Source organism: Myotis davidii, unplaced genomic scaffold, assembly GCF_000327345.1.
Source record: "Myotis davidii unplaced genomic scaffold, ASM32734v1 scaffold134, whole genome shotgun sequence".
Taxonomy (NCBI): Eukaryota; Metazoa; Chordata; class Mammalia; order Chiroptera; family Vespertilionidae; genus Myotis; species Myotis davidii.
In genome coordinates, this window is record NW_006288853.1 from 2,405,867 (window position 1) to 2,425,089 (window position 19,223).

The following is a 19,223-nucleotide window of genomic DNA, read 5'->3' on the forward strand; positions in this document are numbered from 1 at the left end:
GAGCTGAAGGATGACCAAGTCAAGAAGGTGAGCCCCGCCCGCGCCGCCGCCCCGCGCTCTGGCCGCGCGGTGCGTTCCGGCATCCGCTTTCCGCCGCAGCCTCCATCCTCCTGCGCCGGCCTGCCCCAGGCCAGCGCTGGCCGGGCTGTAGGCGGCAGGGAAAGGCTTCGCCCTTTGGTTCTCCCAGGGATTGTGTGTGTGTGTGTGTGTGTGCGTGTGTGCGCGCGCGCGGTGGTGGTGGGGTTTGGAGGGAAGACCCCTGTGACTGGGCTGCTTGCTGCAGTGTCCTTGAAGCGGACTGTGGATGTCAGATGGGGCCACGGGCTGTGCGGGGAGGTGGCCTGTTGGCAAGGGACTGAGCGCCGTGGGCGGAGGCGTGATCACAGAGATGCTGGGGAGGTGAGCGCACAGCAGGCCGGGGTGCTGACTGGAGGCCAGACATCCCATATTTCGGGTTCCCGGCGGCGGGGGGCGGAGGGCATCGGGCGCTCCTAGAAGCTGTCACCCCGGCTCTCCCAGCTGTTGCCGCTGCTGCTTAATCTGAGGACGGAGTGACCCGCCTGGCTTCCTGGAACGCGGAGGAAGCCACCGGAAACTTTGCTCATAGGCCTCAGGACTGGATTGGCATGTCTGAATGGAATTTTTTATTCCTCTACGTGACTGCTCTCTTAAAGCTGTAATTTCCAGCCAGTCCCGGGAGCACAAATAAGAGACTGGGCTTTTGAGTTGGGTGGAGGCTTTGACAAGTATGCTTGACACGTGTGCACTTGCACATGGTTGCATCTCCCAGGTGTTGCTGCCTTTAGCATATACAATACTGTCTGTGGCAGGTCTTCACGATGCTGCATCCTAGGGCGGGAGCTTCTTACACTGCTCCCTTCTGCCAGCTTTGCCACCACGTTCTTAAGATACAGTCCAGGCTGTAGACAGCCTCCTGACCCACCCAGGAAAAGCTGGGATGGACTAGCAAAGTCAGCCTCCCTTTAAAGTTCAAACAAGGGGCGTGCTAGCCACAGGTGAGAGGCATGAGCCACAGGCCTGGATTTGCTGCTCTACCAGCCACAGGATGTTCAGTTTCTTTCCACCACCTAAGACAACCCCTTCCTCTGGCACCATAGGAAACAGGCCTGATGAGGGTGACCTCATCAAGGTCACAGTGAGTGACAGGCAGAGCCTGGGTGGGACCCAGGTCTCCGCCTTTCTTCACAGGGAACTTGCCCAGCCTCCTCTGAGAAATTAGCTGAAGGGGAGGAGCTGAGACCAAGGTCTTGGGGATGCTGTGTGGACCCTGGATCAGTGCTGAGTGGGGATCAGAGTGGGACAGTTAGGATAGGATCCTGGGACTCTGCCATGGTCCCTCATGGCTGTGACAGTGACTCTGAAGTGATACTCGATTTCACGGTGGGAATGTAAGGCCTGGATGAGTTCACTGTTCTCTCCCTGCACATGGTACTCTCTGTGGCTCAAGACATCAGGCAGACCAACTGGGGTGGGCACTCATGACCTTGTAAGCCAACAATGTCCACACCCACCACCACCACCAATTGTGGTCTCCGGGGCTGAGTTGGGTTGAGTTAGGCCTGCACTCAGTGGGACCTGTTTTATCAGGCACACAGCATCTAGTGGCCCTGCTATCCCCCAGGCTCCTGTAGACATCTGAGTATGAGACTTCTGAATCGATCGATCCTCACATCCCTCCTCCTCTGAGACTGGGAGTCTGACATCCCCTCCCTGCCCTCCTCTGGCCTCAGAACGTTGCTGGAGGACAGTCTTGAGGCCAAAGCTTCTACCAGATGATATTATTGGTCAAGGAGAGTCTTCAGAACAAAGGGCCTTCTTGCACCGATGGCTTCCTAGGCTGCTTCCTATGGTGGGAGTGTGGTTTCCTGCCAGGGGATCGATCACCTTGGCCTGCATCATGGGCCGAGTGGGAGGGCCATTGTGGGTGTGGTCCCTGGAAGCTGCCTGCTTGGGCCTCCTGAGCACACTTGTTCTGATGGCCTAGTCAGCTTATTAGAGGCCAGCCCTTCCTACCCACACGACTGCAGGGAGAGCCCGGTGAGGGTGAAGGACTCCAAGCCTCACCCTGGGCTTTGCCTACGACCTGACGGGGACGTAGAACAGTGGTGGGCAGCCATGATGATTCAGCCCTTCAGCTCTCGGTGGCCTTCGGGGCTCCGCAGATAGCCTGGCACCAGCTATTAACCCCTTTCCATTTTCTTGCCCTCTGGCCTAGGTGTAGGTGGAGGGAAGGTGGGGGTGACACCAGCGAAGGTTTACTGGGATTGCTCCGGACACAGAAGTGATCATGACAAGGGTATTATTTCCCTCCCTCTGAGACATGTCAGTAATTCAACTTCATAAATCTGTCCTGGTTTGAAACAGGCCGAATGCCTGGCTTCCTGCCATGGAGCCCCATTTTCCAGACTGTGGCTGCATATTATTGATTAATAGAGCCCAGCGCAAAGACTGTCCCGGCATTAGGCAGAACTAAGCAAAAAACATAATTTCCTTTCATTCTCCTAGTGCTTTTAGGAGGCACAGGTGTGCTTGTGAAAGATTCCATTCATCAGAACCCCAGACATCTGCTAATCTGCAGGCAGAGACTGGGTCCTTTGACCTCCAAGTAACTTTTAACGTGCCTCTCATCTCACCAGCGTCTCCCACTCGGCTTAGCCTTTAGGAGCCTGCAGGAGGGTGAAGTATCGCATAGTCCTCTGCTTGTTTAGGAAAGGGAGAGTTGTCCAGCAAGGTCAGGAACTTGGCCTTTAAAGAAATACGGCTTTCTTTTCTCCAGGGTTGTCAGAATGGTGAGCAAACGCCAGTGGATTTTCTCTGGGTGGCATCCCCCTGAGCTAAGTAATCCCCATTTGCCAGTGTGATTCGTCCCAAAGGCCAGGACCCAGGAGTCTTCAGAGTGCTTGGCCCAGGAAGGTTGGGGGGGAGTGTGCTTAGCAGTTAAAGGGCTATTTCCTCAGAAACCCATGTGTCCCAGCTACAAAAGCAAGCATTAAAAACAAATGCCCCTTCTTGTTCTGGGGTGAGAGGGATGAGAGTTAGAAAATGATGAAAAATGACTCCTGCACCTTTTGGTTCGGCGTCATACACATATCCAGGAAGGGCCTCTCACCTTGGCGAACATTCATTGTGCAGTCCCTGTCCTCTGTACCTTGGGTGTGCCTAGGAGCTCTCCTCCGAGAGAAGCCCCAACACTTGATTTGGTTTGGTAATTTGGGGCTGTCGTGAGGGAATAAACTTGGAAAGCGGGTAGATGTGAGGGACTTTCACATCTGGCCAAGCTGTGCTGTCCTCCCACACGCCTGCTGTTCGCTGGAGAAGGCCTGGGCAGCTTTCTCCGAAAAGGACTGGTTTGGCACGACTAGTCCTGACTCCCTGTATGTGTCTGCCGTCAGGGATTCCTGCCTGACGGAATTAGCCACTGGAGTGGGCTCCGAGCGTGCCTGAGGAGGCCCCGGGGAGAGGCTGGCTGGGGAGGCAGCCCTACGTACACCTCTGCGTCCAGGAAGCAGTCGTGGAGGCTGCTGGCTCCCGCTTATTGATTTGAGGACCTTTACAATCACATCTGATCGTGGGAACTCAGTGGTTTCTGCAGAAAATGTTGAAGTCCTTTATCATGTGCAGAGAACTGTGCTAGGCTGGGGGACAGCTATGAACCTGGTCGAAATGGTCTCTATTCTCAGGGAGTATCAATAATTATTTGCTGTCTTATGGTGAGTGCAAAGCATAGAATGCCAGGAGAGCAGAGAGGAGCCCGTGGCCTAATTTTGGGTGGGAAATCACCAGCTTAGGAATTGCTTAAAGCCAGGCTGTCGATGTACAAAAGAAAATATTATACCTAGAAACTTTGTAAAGGAGAGTCAAATGGTTAGTTACCAAATTGTAGTATTTCTTTCTCTCCCGAAACACTCCATGGTGTCTTATCAGATACCACATACGTGTGTGCCTGTGTGCGTGTGTGCGTGTGTGCCTGTGTGTATGTCTGTATGTCAAGACCTGAGGCATTCACCGGTGTGTCCCAGGGCAACCCCTCCCCCTCACAGCTCCTCAGGGCATCCTGCTAGCTCCCTGGTGCGCAGCACCCAGAAGGCAGAGATTTTTATCCCCATTTAGAACCGGGGACTGGAGCTCCAGAGGAGGTGAGTGACTTCCTCAAGGCCTTAAGGAAATCTGGAATGGGGTTCAGAGGGTATCCTCGCTCCCTCTGCTTCTTTCCTCCAGAAAAACCCACCTTTGTTGATTTTAATGATTTACTTTGGAATGTGTATTAATGTGTGTATGTAGGAGTTAATTTTATATTATGAAACAGTTGAGGTGCATAAAAAATTACTGAAGTTGACATAACATGCACCCGTGTATCTGCTCCTCATTTGAGAAATAAAACACAATTATTACGTTACAGGCACAACTGAAACCCCTTGTATCCCCATCGTCAGCCATCCATTTCTCCGTCCAGAGATGACCTCTCTGCTGAATTTGGTGTTCATCATTTCCATGCATGATTTTATACTTTTATTACATATCATGTATCTATACGCAGCAAATAGTGTTACTTTATGGGACTTTAACCTTTTGTAAATGGTGCTGTATGTGTGTATCCTTCTGCAGCTTGCTTTTGTTAGCTCAACAATCTATATCTGGGATTTTTTCCACGTAGCTCTGTTTCCTCGATTTAAGCTGCTGTGTGCTCTTACATTGTGTGACTACAGTGCAATTAGTTAGTGTATCTATTCTTCTGATGGGCTTTGGGGTTTTTAAATTTTCGAGTTACAGTGTCATGCGCATCTCCAGTTCACGTGCAAGTCTCTCTAGGCCCTAGGCTGAGTCTGGGGTTGGAATTGGTAGGTGGAGGAGTGTGTGCACTTTCTCATTTTTAAAGTTTTGCCAAGTTGCCATCCTCCATGGTCACACCACCGTCAGAACTTGGTATGGGTTCCTTTTGCTCCACGCCACCCTTGGTGCAGTCACACCTTTACAGATGTTTGACGTTTTTAAAGACACTGCTTTTTTTTTTTTTTAAGACGCTGCTTCTTGTCAGGTATTACCGTTCACAATATAGCACTCAAGCTTGGTTTAAAGTCAGTTATTACCATTCACAATATAGCACTCAAGCTTGGTTTAAAATTAGCCCTTTCTTAGTGCATCCTATCGAGAAGCAGAGCCCTCCTTGCAAAGTATTGCTGAATGAAGTTGACAGCACTCATTGTGAGCAGCGCCAGCCCCATTGACTGAATGGTTTGCTGCTGAAATGTTTGCACTGAACCGAGGTGGGGGTGGGGGTGGGGGTGGGAGGTAGATGCGAGAAAGGCTTATGAGGACTCTCTGTGGCTCCTTGTGATCTGGCATGAATTGGTTAAACTTTTCTGGGAATTACAACACACACGTGGGCATTTGGCCACACACCCTCTCTCTCTTCCTGGGTGGATCCGAGCTGGGCAGGGCTGGTGGCTTATCAGTCCCTTACGCGTGCCCAGCTCTGTTAGCGAAAACTCAAGCCAGCAGCCTCTCCCAGACTGTCTTCCGTAAAAGGAGAGGGTGGCTGTGCCCCCGCAGCCACCGGGGAAGCTGAAATGTGGAGCCCGCGGCTCAGCCCTTTGCGAACAGAAGCTGAGGGAGAGGCCCGCTTCTGCACGAGGCAGAAAATGTCGGATCGCGTTCATCTGATTGCAAGCCTGACTACAGGCTCGCCGACGCCAGGACCTGGAGGGTACCTCAGAGGGAAGGGCGCACTGAGTGCCTACTGGGGTCTGTGTCTTCCCTATCATGGGCCTTATTTCATCGTTAATATAACAACACCAATCGAAACCAACCGAATGCCCGTCACATCTACTGCCAGGTTGATGCTAAAGGCATCACATCCCCACAGCGCCCTGTGAGGTGGGCACTGTCATCATCTCCACTTTCGGGTGAGGCCTCAGATCATACGCAGAAAAGCCAGCCAGCATTCGGACCCAAGTCAGATGGCAGTGCAGCCCCTGCTTTTATTTTTTAATTGAGAGAGAATTCACACACCAAAAAATTGACCATTTTCAAGTGTACCGTTCAGTGGTTTCTAGTACAAGATTGTGCAGCTATCACCACCATCTAATTCCAGCCCCCAAAGAAACCCCATATCCATTAAGCAGTCACTCCCCCTTCCTCCCTCCACCCAGCCCCTGGCACCTACGGATGTACTTTCTTTAAGTGGATTTGCTTCTTCTGGACATTTCACATAAATGGAATCATACAATCCGTGGCCTTTGTATCTGGCTCCTTTCACTAAGCATGTTTTCGAGGTTCATCCACGCTGTAGCAAGTATCATTACCCATTCTTTTTTACTGCTGACTAATGCTTAGCTGTATCAATATACCACATTTTGCTTATGCATTTGTCAGTTGATGGACATTTGCGTTGCTTCTGCTTTGGGGCTGTGAGCAAATACCTGTGTACACAGTTTTTCTGCGTGGATATATGCTTTCATTTTTCTTGGGTGTATGCATAGCAATGGAAGGAAGGACATCCTCTCCATTTAGAAATGGGGACCTGGAGGCCCCCACGTGGTGAAGTGACTTGTCAACTTGATCACACAACTCATGAGTGGTCATGACAGGGACACTACCAGGTCCCCTGGCTCAGAACCCTGCCCTGTCATTTTGCTGGCTAGGGAAACAGGTCTAGGAAGAGAAAGAGCTCTGGGGAGGGGCAGACCCTCCAGGGGCCCTGACTCCCATCTCTCCTTCCTCCCCGTCCTCCCCTCCACCAGCACACCGGCTGGTGGCTGCCACCCCACCTCCCCATCTCCCCACCACTCAGCTCCTCAGTGTGACCAGCTCCCTCTGCTTGGGAAGGAAATTGGCACAATAAAGTCACGTACAGCAAAATGTTAGGGATTTTTCCTGGTTTTCAAATTTTTCCCTTTCCCTTTCCATTTGCCCCCACCCCCCATCCTCGTTTGCATTTAAAAGAGGACCTCCAGGAAGGGCACTGCTTACCCTGCAAGAAGATGCCCTGATGCTCTCTGTATGCCACTCCTAGCATTCTCTCCCAGCTCTGCCTGGACTTGCAGATTGACACTGGGGTTGGCTTGCAGCCTTTAGTCAATCTGACTTATTTCTCTGATGTCCTTGGGTGCCTTCTGGAACCTTCTCAGGTGGATGGGGTGAGTGGAGTAGGATAACCAGGCCACCGTTGTAACGAAGGCACCATCTCACCTTTGCAGAGTTCTGCTCCATTTACAAAATATTTTCACATGCTTTATTTAGTTGAGTCCTTACAGCGAGCTTGGATATATGTATTTCTTCCTGCATCTTATTTTGTTAAGATTTTAAAAAAATTGATTTTTAGAGGCAAAGGGAACGGTAGAGAGAGGAACATTGATGTGAGAGCAGAGCGTCGATCGGCTGCCTCCTGCACCCCCTACCAGGGATCGAGCCCATAACCTATGCATGTGCCCTGACCAGGAATTGTACCAGCAACCTTTCGGTGCACAGGGCAATGCCAACCCACTGAGCCACCCCGGGCCTGGGCTCTTCCTACACTGGACATGTGGGGCAGGCAAGCTTCAGGAAGTGGAATTGACATGATCTTGATGGCCAGAACGCAGTAGGGCTGGGGTGGGATGCAGGCCACTCTGTCACTAGTGGGTAGCTCTTGCCATGCGTGCAGAACTAGGACTGTTGTTCAGGGCTTGAGACGCCCAAGAGGTGCATTGTGGTGGTCTCCCAGAGAAGCCACCCCCCAAGGCTGCCAGGATGATGATGTGACTGGAATGAGAGAGCAGTGCTGTCCAGAACCGTAGTCACCAGCCACGTGTGGCTACCGAGCTCTTGGCGAGTCTGGCTTGAGGTGTGCCGTTAAACATAAAATACACACAGGATTCTGGAGACTTTGTATGGCAAAAAGATAAAGTAGCTCATTCATAATTTTTAAAATATCAATTACACGTGGGAATAATATTTTGAATATTGGGTTAAATAAAATGTTATTAAAATTAATTTCACATGCTTTTTAAAATGTGGGTACTAGAACGTTTAAAATGACACACGTGGCTTGCATTACGCCCCCGTTGGACAGTGCTTTGCTAGACATGCTCTGCAGTGGCTCAGAAGTTTGGACAGAAGCACTCTGCCCTTGAAACAGGGGGTTCCTGGGGTCCTTGGGCCCCTTTTTCCCCTTCTGTAAGACCTGGAGGCTGGAATCCATTACCTCTGAAGGATTCCTCCAGCTGGAGCAGTGTTGTTCCGTGGGCATCAAGCTCTCTGTGCCTCAGTTTACTTACCTGTCGGATGGGGTAAATGAGTCCTGCCTTACTACCTGCTCATTTATCAGATGAGAGAAGGGACGTGGAAACGCTTGGACAGTGTACAGAACTTTGCAAATGCTGGATGTTACTGTGGTGCTTCACCCAGAGCACATCTGTGGGCCCCTGAGAGGCCTGGCGGGGGGGTGGGGGGTGGCGGGGAGTGAAGCTTTCGGGTCACAGAGGGGAGGCAGCAGGGTCCCGCGTGGGGCAGTGGCCCTGGGTACAGATCTGCCTGGGCCACCGTGGGTTTCTGGAAAGCCTGCGTTCTGAGGAACCCAGTGTCATGGAGCTCCTGTGTGTAGGTGAGGGCAAGAGGGCAGTTTTCATTGTTGCTGTTTTCTGGTGGGAAAGCAGAGCTGGACGGACTTGCTCAAGGTTAGAGAGGGAGACGGTGTAGCTGGCGGAAGCCAGGTCCGCTCCCACCCTGTGGTATTGGCGACTTATGAGCCGTGTGAGCGTCTGGTTGTGTCCTAGTGAAAGGAAAACTGTCTGCACTTCAGAGCCTCCTTTCCCTTTTGTCTGGAGGTACGGGGTCACTGGGACTGTGAGGCTGGCCCCGGGCCAAGGCCAAGCCGTGCAGGCTCAGAATGAAGCCTGTTGTTCTTGCAGAGCCACATTCCAGGGCTGTTCTGTCCCCCTGGAGGGGCGGAGCCTCCTGTATTTTTAGCCAGGTCAGTATGACAGCTCTGTCTCTCTCCCCAGCAGGAAACACTTATTAGTGGGTGCCAAGGTCAAGGTCACTGAGGACCTTGGGCATGGGAATCTGGGATAAGGGAAGGAGCACTGAGTTTGGAGTCTTAAGCTGGAGCCGCCCTGGTTGCTGGGTGCTCGGGGCCTTGTGACTAAGCGGCCTCAGGCTCCTGCTGTGGAATGGGGTCAGTCACTCCCACCCTGCAAGTGTGCAGGCTGGATCGGGCAGGTCGAGGTGCCCAGCGCGGGCCCTTTAAGCTTGCTGTTTCATCGTGGTTTCTGGAAGCTCGGTGTCTGGAGGTTACTCCTCCTGGCTCTTTGAGAGTAAAGAGAAGTGTGGTACGAGCAATCCCTGGTGCTTCACAGTGAAACAGAACTAACAGTTCAGAAGCAGAAATCAGTGAAAGAGAAGGCCCCGAGAGCTGTGTCCAGGCCTTGAATAGGAGCCTGGGAGGGAGCCGCCCGCACACGGCTCATTCAGCGCGTGGGAGGGACCTCCTGTTTGGTGTTGCTCCCACCCGTTTTCACTGGAGCCTCTGAAGTGGAATATTTTCCCAAACACATTTCCTCTGGTGACTTTCAGGTATTCACAGGCTCTGGGAGGCTTGAACAGCCGCCTGGGAATCCTCATGGGGCGCTGTGTCCCTCAGGGCCCCTGTCTCGAGATGCAGATGTTGTGAGAGGAAGAGGGTGGGTTAGAGGCCGCCTGGAACACTGTCCCGCAGGGAGAGGCCGTTGGCCCCTCACGAGTCACCTCAAGGCCAAAGTGAGGGCTGGTGCTGGAGAAGGGCTGGGCCTCAGGGAAGAGGAGCCTCGGCTTTATCTGAGCCAGCAAACCTGAGACTGGGGGCGAGGTGTCCCCAGGGCCCTCCTGCCCAGCAGAGCGGCCACGCCGAGGGCTTTGGGGGACACAAAGGGCCTGGAAGGCACGGCCCCTGCACCCCTGGCGCTCAGGGTCTAGCTCAGCTGTGGGCAAACTACAGCCCGCGGGCCGGATCCGGCCCGTTTGGAATGAATAAAACGAAAAAAAAAAAGACCGTACCCTTTTATGTAATGATGTTTACTTTGAATTTATATTAGTTCACACAAACACTCCATCCATGCTTTTGTTCCGGCCCTCCGGTCCAGTTTAAGAACCCATTGTGGCCCTCGAGTCAAAAAGTTTGCCCACCCCTGGCTGGAGACACAGACCATGCGTTTGTGGCTGCCGTGTCCGAGAAAGACTCACACTCTGTGATGTGTCCACCAGGGAGATGAATTCCTACATAGTGACCGGCAGCGAGGGGATGCGGAGGAGGGGAGCAGCCGGTGTTGGGCGGGCGGATCATGGCACACCCTCCGAGAGGGGGTGAGTTTGGAGATGGGCTTTGGGAGACAGAGGAGCGGGGCGAGGAAAGGCCTTGTACAGGTCCAGCAATCAGTGGACAGTGGACCCGTGAGCACCTTTGTAGGTAAAGAGCCACTGTCAGGGCCCGGGGCTACGTGAGGGGGGGCAGCGGTGAGCTGTGAGTAGCTGGTTCCTGTAGGGAACCCACTAGAGAAAAGCATCTCCCCTTATGGCCAACTTCCTCCCTGTGACCAGCTGCTAAGAGCAGTGCAGAAACTTGGGTTCCTCTGGCCACCACCCACAGCTGTGAGGTGGGGCTGGGCAGCCAGGTAGCCATGGGTAGGCAGGAAAAGGGATGGGATGCTGCCAGGTGGCATCCCCACACCCCCAGCAGAGGGTCTCACTGGGCCAGGACCGATCAGAACAGATAATTTGTAGCTGGCGTGGGGTGAAGGAGGCTTCCTAAAACACACATTGCAGTGGCGTGCTGTCTACAAGGAGTGGACGGAGCTGTGGCTTTCATGCCACCCGCATTCCCATGTCTCCTTGTTCCTGAAAGCCCTCGGCCTGGGTTCTCCCTGCACTGAGCAAGCCAGGTACCGAGGAGCACAGGGCCAGGGATGGGGAACTGTGTCCTCTCTGGATCTCTTATGACCAGAGAGTCACCTGGGCCAACTGGAGAGCCTCTCTGGCCCCCGTTTTTTCCCTGGGGTGTTGCAAGCGAGGACATCGGCCCTACTTCTCTGGACAGGATAGTTCAAGGCCCACCATGTGGAAGTGCGTGCAACATAGAGAGGCCTTTGTCGATCAAAGTCACAGACACACCTGCATGGTGGATGGCAAGCCTGGGATGCCCATAGGATGACAAAGCCAGTCAGATGCAGGTGTCTCCATTGCCTCGTCCGTGCCCCACCCTTGAAGCAGGGGGTCCCGAGAGGCAGTTCCCAGAGGAAATGGGGAGGTGGAGTTAAGGTTTCAAAAGAAAAAAAATGTTTATGATTCCATTGTTGTAAAATGAAATAAGCCAGGCTCTGTATGCGTGAGGGTTTGTTTAGGTAGGAAAACCAACCTACAGCATAAAGCTATTGTCCCTGGGACGGTTGGGGGAAGAACTCCCACTTTTCACTTGTCTGCATTTATGTGTTGCTTGAATATCTTTTAATAATAAATGGGTATTGCTATTCTTACTGTAACTTACTGTTAGTTGTTTTAAGAAATCAATAAAACATTGCAAATGTTTCAGAGCGATTTTGCCAGAATCTTCCATTTGCTGTGGTTTCTGGTGTCGTGCCACCCACCTTTAGTTTTCTCTTCTGCAACGTGGACCAATAACATTCGGCGACCAGTGCATTTTTCTGGGTATTCGGGTAGAAGGAGTTGGGACACGGGCTCATGTCAGTTAGAGAGGAGAGGCAGGGAGATGTCTCCCTTCTCGTCATTTAGATGGGAGGGTGGGAAATGATGTTGGATGCTTATTTTACAGATTCTCCCAGAAGCCGTCTGGGACGAAAGTATTATTATCCTCATGTTAAAAGTGAAGAAAGCCAAACTCAGGGAGGTTATGTAACTTGTCCAGCGTCGCAGGAGCCAATAAATGGCAGATCTTGGAGTTGAACCCAGCCCCCTTTGTCCATAGCTTCCTGTTCTCCCCGCCACATGAGAAAGAATGGGAGTGTTAGGGAGAAGCCCAGAACGAGGGGCTAGGAGAGGAATGTAGACCCAGCCGCCAATTACAAACTGTGGGACTCCTTGTGAATCGTGGGTCTCAGTTTTCTCTGGTGTAAAATGTAGAGATCCTTCCTTCCTGTTGTGCTAGGGGAAAGGGAACTAACATATCAAGCACCTGCTTCATCCCCAGCACCTGGCATCTCTGAGCTTATCTCATCTCTTACTATGACGTGCACATGGGCTAATGTATGAGCAGTCCCGTGTAAAGGGGGAAAGCCCTCTGCACATGTGAGCTATTATTAACATAACACGAACCCCCCGGGACCTGTTTTCTCCTGAGTCAGTGTAGGAAAGAGAAGTGAATCTGATGTTGAAATCACTGCCCTTTTCTTAAGCAAGAGTCCTCAGCCCTTCACTGCCAGCCCCCCAATTTCCTTCTTTGAAAGTTCATTCTGAAAGCATGCACGGAGCACCTTCAGGCCCACCTGTTGCTCTGCCTCATTCTTTTTGTTACTCCTCACCTGAGGCTGTTTTTCCATTGATGTTTAGATAGAGTGGAAGGGAGGGAGAGAGACAGAGAGAGGAACATTGATGTGAGAGACACATCGATTGGTTGCCTCCCACACATGCCCCAATGGGAGCTGGGATTGAGCCTGTAATTGAGGCACATGCCCTTGCCCCTTGACCCTTCAGTCCGCAGGCTGACTCTCTCTCCACTGAGCTCAACCAGCCAGGGCGATCTCTGCCTCATTCCTGATCCTCACAGGAGAGGACGAGAGAGGAGGTGAAAATTTTCCATGGTTGCGCCCCCCTCCACAGAAGGTCAAAATGGCCGGGTCACCAGTGGTCACCCCTCCTGCCACGACTGGTGCCCTTGCCCCTTGACCCTTTAGTCCGCAGGCTGACGCTCTCTCCACTGAGCTCAACCAGCCAGGGCGATCTCTGCCTCATTCCTGATCCTCACAGGAGAGGACGAGAGAGGAGGTGAAAATTTTCCATGGTTGCGCCCCCCTCCACAGAAGGTCAAAATGGCCGGGTCACCAGTGGTCACACCTCCTGCCACGACTGGCCTGTTCGCTCACTGGGCACGCCCGGTCTGGCATTGATATTTAGTGCATGTTCTGTTGGGAGCAGGGGGGCACTGGGGTCGAGCACAGAAATGGTGGCGTTTAGCACAGTGCGTGGCCCCTGTGTGTGCTCATTAGCTGACGGCTCTGGGCCAGGCACTGGATGAGGCTACGTTCTTCCCTCTGACATCTCCTGAGCTGCTGAGAGCTCGGGCCCTCCTGGTCTGCAGGAAGGACAGTCCAGGACAAGTGCTTGCTTAGTATCTGGGCGAGTGTCCATCCTGTGCGGCCGACCTGGCTCTCGCTCTCGGGACAAGGGCTGGTCCCTTCAAGTGAAAGGTGCTCTGGAGGCTGCCCATGGTCCTCGTCCGTCTCGGCCAAGTGTCTGCGGGACTCGCCGGGCTGGTGGTGTCTGGCCCTGGCACCTCCCATTTCCTCCCAGCCTGGCCCGAGTCCTGTGTGCCAGGGTGGGCACTCGGGGCCCGGACACCTGGGAGTCTCCATCCTAGGACAGATGTCCCCAAGACTGGCCTGGCTGCTTGTAGCCGCTAGAAGAGGTGCTGTGCCCTCTGGTCACCCAAATGTAGGGCTGGGGTCGGAGGCACAGGAGGGGTGGTTGGGGCACAGTGTTTGGCCAGAGCAGTGAAGGGCGAGTCCTGAGAGGAGAGGAAGGGCTGTGGAGATGGCAGTGTGAGAAGGGGAGGGGAGGAAGGGACCTGCAGATGCGGTGGAGAGGGGACGGAAGTAGAAAAGCTGAAAGGGCCACACGCTTTGCCAAACGTCCCAAGACCAGAAGCTGTCCTTTTCCAGGTCTGAACCCTCTGCCATCTCACCCGTCCTGGGCTTCTGGCCCCACCCTCTGGAGAAAGAAATAGCAGTTCTGTTACGGGGTTTCCTGCAGAGCACAGCCTCTCCGAGATCTGGAGAAAATGGCAGGGGTGGCTTCCCTGACATCCTCCTCTCCCGCCTCCTTCCACCACCACCATCCTCAGTCCCCACCCCAGGGGGACAGCAGCCGCCCAGCCAGCGGCAGCCACAGCTGGTCTGCAGGAGGGGAAAGAGGCCCCTTGTGTGGAGAGGTGCCCAGGGTGGTGGGTATCTGGCCAGCCCCGCTCCCAGGCTCCTCTCTTTGGAGGCCCCGTCCGTCTGAGCTCCCTCGGACCAGTGGGAAGGGCTCCCCTTGGTGTATCCTCATTCACATGACACCCAGGAGGCCTCAGGTTCAGGGCCAGCTCCGCCCCGGCTTGTACCCTTTTTGGCCTCATGTCCTACATCTCCTTGGGGGGGGGTGCCACATGCTGATTCATGAACCTGAGCCAGAGAAGGCAGGTTTTCTCTGTTCCCAGCCGGCTTTCTGATTTGAGCTTCTAGGCTCCGTTTGGGTTTGGCTTGGCTGTCCTACAACGTCAGGACTCTCAGATCCGGGTTCTTGTGCTGAGCTGCACCTTGACCTAGGAGACAGGATGGAGCAATGGAGAGTCCTGCCTTTTCTAGAAGTTTCTCCCTGTCCAGCTGGAAAACCTCAGCAGCTTTCCTTGGTCTGCCCTCCACAGGGACAGGCCTTCCCTTGGGGACGGGCATGATTGTTAAAGACAGCATTAGACTTGCAGGTATGAGACCCGACTTCTGGTCGTGTGCTTTGAACTAATCACTTAGCTTCTGGGAGCCTCAGTTTCTGCAACAGTGAAGTGGATCTCATTTCCAAAGAGATGTGAAAAAGGAGGCCAAAAAGAGGGTATGAGTCTCGCTGACAGGGTCGTTTTGAAGGTTAAATGACATGCTGGATGTGAAATCATTGGTAAACCACAATCCTATATAATAAAGAGGTAATATGGGATAGGGCCTAAACCGGCAGTCGGACATCCCCCGAGGGGTCCTGGATTGGAGAGGGTGCAGCCTGGGCAGAGGGGACCCCCCTCTCCACCCCTGTGCATGAAATTTGTGCATGGGACCTCTAGTATAATGATAAAGTATTATTCCAACATCTGATAATAATTGAATTCCTATTTTGTACGAGGCAACTGGGTGAGTTCCAAAGGTCTATTTGATCTTTCCTTTCCCTGGGGGACTCACACATTATCAGACGAGATGGACAAGTCAGTAAATTGATCGTCATATTGTGGGGTGAGGGGTGCGGCAGTTGAAGCATGCCCAAAATGCTAGAGTAGCCATGTGACTATTGCACGGATTTGCTCCTGCTCACCCGTTCTCTACCCCATACACAGCTTGATCTATTCTCAACACAGATCTCATTGGCGGATACTCATTCGAGTCACTCCACGGCTGCCGTGCTTTGGGGTTAATCTAAATGTATTTATGTGGCTTATAAAGCCCTGCACGGTTTAGCTCTTTCCAGTTGCCCCACTTACACTGTGTGCTGGATGCACATGGAGTTTATTTCTGTTCATTGCACAAACCACCCTCCCTTGCCTTCAGCCTTCCCACACGCTCTTGCTGTTCCTGGATGCACCTGGCCATCACCCTTCCCGGAAGCCTTCTCTGGCGTGCACTCAGTAGACCCCCGTGTGCTCCTGTGGGTGCCATGTGGCAAGGACTGCTGATCCGGTGCTGCTGACCTTGGGGGCAGAACAGAGCATGTCTCTTCGTAGGGCTGTGGTTCTGGTCATTTCTAGCTCAGCGCTCGGTGGTTTCTGATTGCCCTTCTTTGCAATGCTCTGCCACGAAGGGGAAAGGCAAGGTGGGGGTGTGGTAGAAGAGATTGGCGGCGGGGCCAGGATGGTCTCTGGCCACGGAGGACCCTGGGGGACTTTGGCCAATGCCTTGATTGTCAGGGAGGCAGGAGCAGGCAGGGCCTGGGAGAGCACCAGCATAGAGACCAAAGCAAGATGGCTGCCCAGGAGCAAAATAGGCAGAGTGACCTGGGACTGGAGCCTCTGTGTCCTTGAATCAGGACATTTCCAGTCACCCTGAAAAGTGAGCGTGAGATGCCATTTGCAGAAGCAAATCAGAGTCAAGGCCTTTTCAGCCTCACTGGGTCATAAATCTGTCTCTGTGCACCAGGAGCCTTCTGTGTGCAAGGCTGCCTGCCAGGCACTTGGATACATGCAGAAAGCTGTGATCCAGGCTAGAGCTTGGGCAGACATCAGTGCTGAGGGAGGGGTTATCTCTAGCCTGAGGGACTCGGGCATCCGTAGGAGGAGGTGACATTTGATCTGAACGTGGAAGGGTACGTGAGATTTGGGAAGAGAAGGAAGGGCATTTTAGTAGGGAAGCCCAGCACCTGCCAGGAATGGCAGAGGTAGTTGGGCTGGAGTTCACGGAGCACGAGCCACACCTACAGAGCACAGGTGCCTCCGACATGGGGAGGCATTGCAAGGCTTTGAGCGGGGGACTGAATTGACCAGTGTTGCAGTTTAAGAAGGTGAGTGTGGCAGCGTCTAAGAGGATTAATTGGAAGGTTGAGGGATTGAAAATGGAAAACTATTACAGTGAATGAATGAGTAATCAGAAATCAGTAATCCATGCATGCAGGTACCAAGGAGTGGCAAAAAAAAATGAATGATGGCTCAAAATGACTTCTGGTGAACTCCATGCAGACAGACACCATGAGGATAGGTATCTAGCCCAGGGCTAGGCACATAGTATGTGCCCAATAAATGCTTTTTGAGAGAATAAATGGGAAGAGACTATGAAGAAAGAACAACCAGTGACAATCAGGGAGCCTGAGGTTAGGAACCTGGGAACCTTGAGGAACAGGGGGAACCAGGAGGAGGAGCAGGTTGGGTCAGTATATGGAATGACTTGGAAACTTGATCACATCAGTCCTGGTACACGGGCATGGAAGCCTGGGGGACTGTTTCTATATCCTCTGGGGATCGTGGGGTTAAGGTCTCTGCTCTGGGCCTGCTGCCCCTACTGCTCGCGATGACGTGCACTGACTACCAGAGGGCAGTCAATTGGTCAACCAGTTGCTATGACATGCACTGACCACGAGGGGGTAGATGCTCCAACTGGTACGTTAGCTTGCTGCTGGGGTCCAGCCAGAGCCAGATGGGCCGGACACGCGCTGGAGCCCTCTGTGGTCCCTCCCTGGCTGGCCAACCTCCCGTGTCTCTCCCCAGCCCCAATTGTGCACTGGTGGGGTCCCTCGGCCTGGCCTGCGCCCTCTTGCAATCTGGGACGCCTCAGGGGATGTCAGAGAGCCAGTTTCGGTCTGATCCTGCAGGCCAGGCAGAGGGAACCCACTGGTGCACGAATTTGTGCACCGGGCCTCTAGTGTTAGTAATAATAGGTGATATTTATCAAACACTTTCTGTGTCTTTGGTGCTTTTCCATTTCATTTGATCGTACAACATTCTGTGAGTTAGGTCCCATTTATTGTCTTACTTTTTCAGTTGAAGAACCTGAAGTTCACACCCCTGCTAAGCGGTCGGGCTGGGATTTGAACTCCAGGTTTCTGGTCCTGGAGCTCTCATTCCTCACCTCTGTAGCACTTCCATTCACATGAGGATGAGCCAGCCACTTGTCAAAGAGGGAAGGGGTTGTGTGGAGGCTTCAGGCGCCTCTGACATGTCTTGTGGGAGGGGGGCTGTCAAAGGGCAGCTTCCATGTCATATTTGAGGCTTGAAAGGGACCTTGGAGATATTTGGCTCATTTTACAGGGGAGGCATTAGGGCTCAGAGCATTTGCAAGCACGCCCCGAGTGACCTGGCTGATGGCATTTGATGACTTCCCATCTTGTGATGGGCCAGCACGGTTGGTCAAGTGCCCGTGGGAGCTGGATTATCTTGGACAGGTGGGCACCTCACCTGCCCTGTCCTCCCTCAGTCAAACCTGAACTGGAATGCCCTTCCTCAGCCTTGGCCTCACTGTCCTTCCTTCTCATCCTTCCCCCAGATTGACAAGTATCTCTATGCCATGCGGCTCTCCGACGAAACTCTGATAGATATCATGACCCGTTTCAAGAAGGAGATGAGGCATGGTCTTTCCCGGGATTTTAATCCGACAGCCACAGTCAAGATGTTGCCAACGTTTGTAAGGTCCACTCCTGATGGCTCAGGTGAGTCTCTCATCCAGAGATCGGCTCCAAGGGCTGAATGCTCTGTGAGACATCCTTCCAACTTCCATTCATTTGTTCACTCATTTACTCATTCATTCACTTACCATTTCATCCATCTGTCCGTCCATCCATCCATCTTCCCTCCATACATTACCAATCCATCCATCCAACATAGGTCTACGGAGCATCTACCATGTGTCAGGCACTAGGGAGACCATGGTTGGACAAGGCCGACCTGCCCTCATTGGTCTGTCTAGTACAGTGGTTCTCAACCTTCCTAATGCTGCGACCCTTTAATACAGTTCCTCATGTTGTGGTGACCCCCAACCATAAAGTTATTTTCGTTGCTACTTCATAACTGTAATTTTGCTACTGTTATGAATCGTCATGTAAATATCTGATATGCAGGATGTATTTTCATTGTTACAAATTGAACATAATTAAAGCATAGTGATTAATCACAAAACCAATATGTAGCCAAAACCAGTTTGGCTCAGTGGATAGAGCGTCGGCCTGCGGACTGAAAGGTCCCAGGTTCGATTCCAGTCAAGGGCATGTACGTTGGTTGCGGGCACATCCCCAGTAGGAGATATGCAGGAGGCAGCTGATCGATGTTTCTCTCTCATCGATGTTTCTAACTCTCTATCTCTCTCCCTTCCTCTCTGTAAAAAAATCAATAAAATATATTTTTAAAAAAACAAACAAAAAACCCCCAATATGTAATCATATATGTGTTTTCTGATGGTCTTAGGCGACCCCTGTGAAAGGGTTGTTCAACCCCCAAAGGGGTCGCAACCCACAGGTTGAGAACCGCTGGTCTAGTAGTTTGTGATAAGAAAGGGCTGTATTTGTGGATCTTACAGATGCTGTGTAAGATCTTAGAGATGCTTGTCTCCAGAACAGGAAAGGCTCCAGAAGAAAGGAAGAGTTCATTTTAGGAGCATTTCTCCATCAGGGCATCAGGCCTCCCTTCTAATAAGTAGCAATCCTAGTGACTGGTGGGCCTCAGACTCAGGGGAGATTTGAGTCCCCATCTGAACAAATCATATAGATGCTAAATCAAGGTAGCCCCCAAGCAGAGAAAGGCCAGGGGAGAGAGACTGGAAGAAAAAATTATCCTGTTGGTGTGTCTGTATGGCTCATGCCCCACA

At 52.5% G+C, this 19,223-nt stretch overlaps 1 protein-coding gene across 1 annotated transcript in view; it reads left to right on the plus strand.

Moving 5' to 3' along the window:
- The window catches only part of HK1 (hexokinase 1), a 64,757-nt gene that overhangs the window by 4,258 nt on the left and 41,276 nt on the right, over nt 1-19,223 (plus strand). Inside the window, exon 2 of the mRNA XM_015562102.1 lies at nt 17,910-18,072. Within this exon, the coding sequence (XP_015417588.1) occupies nt 17,910-18,072 (163 nt within the window). The remainder of the gene's footprint in view (nt 1-17,909; nt 18,073-19,223) is intronic.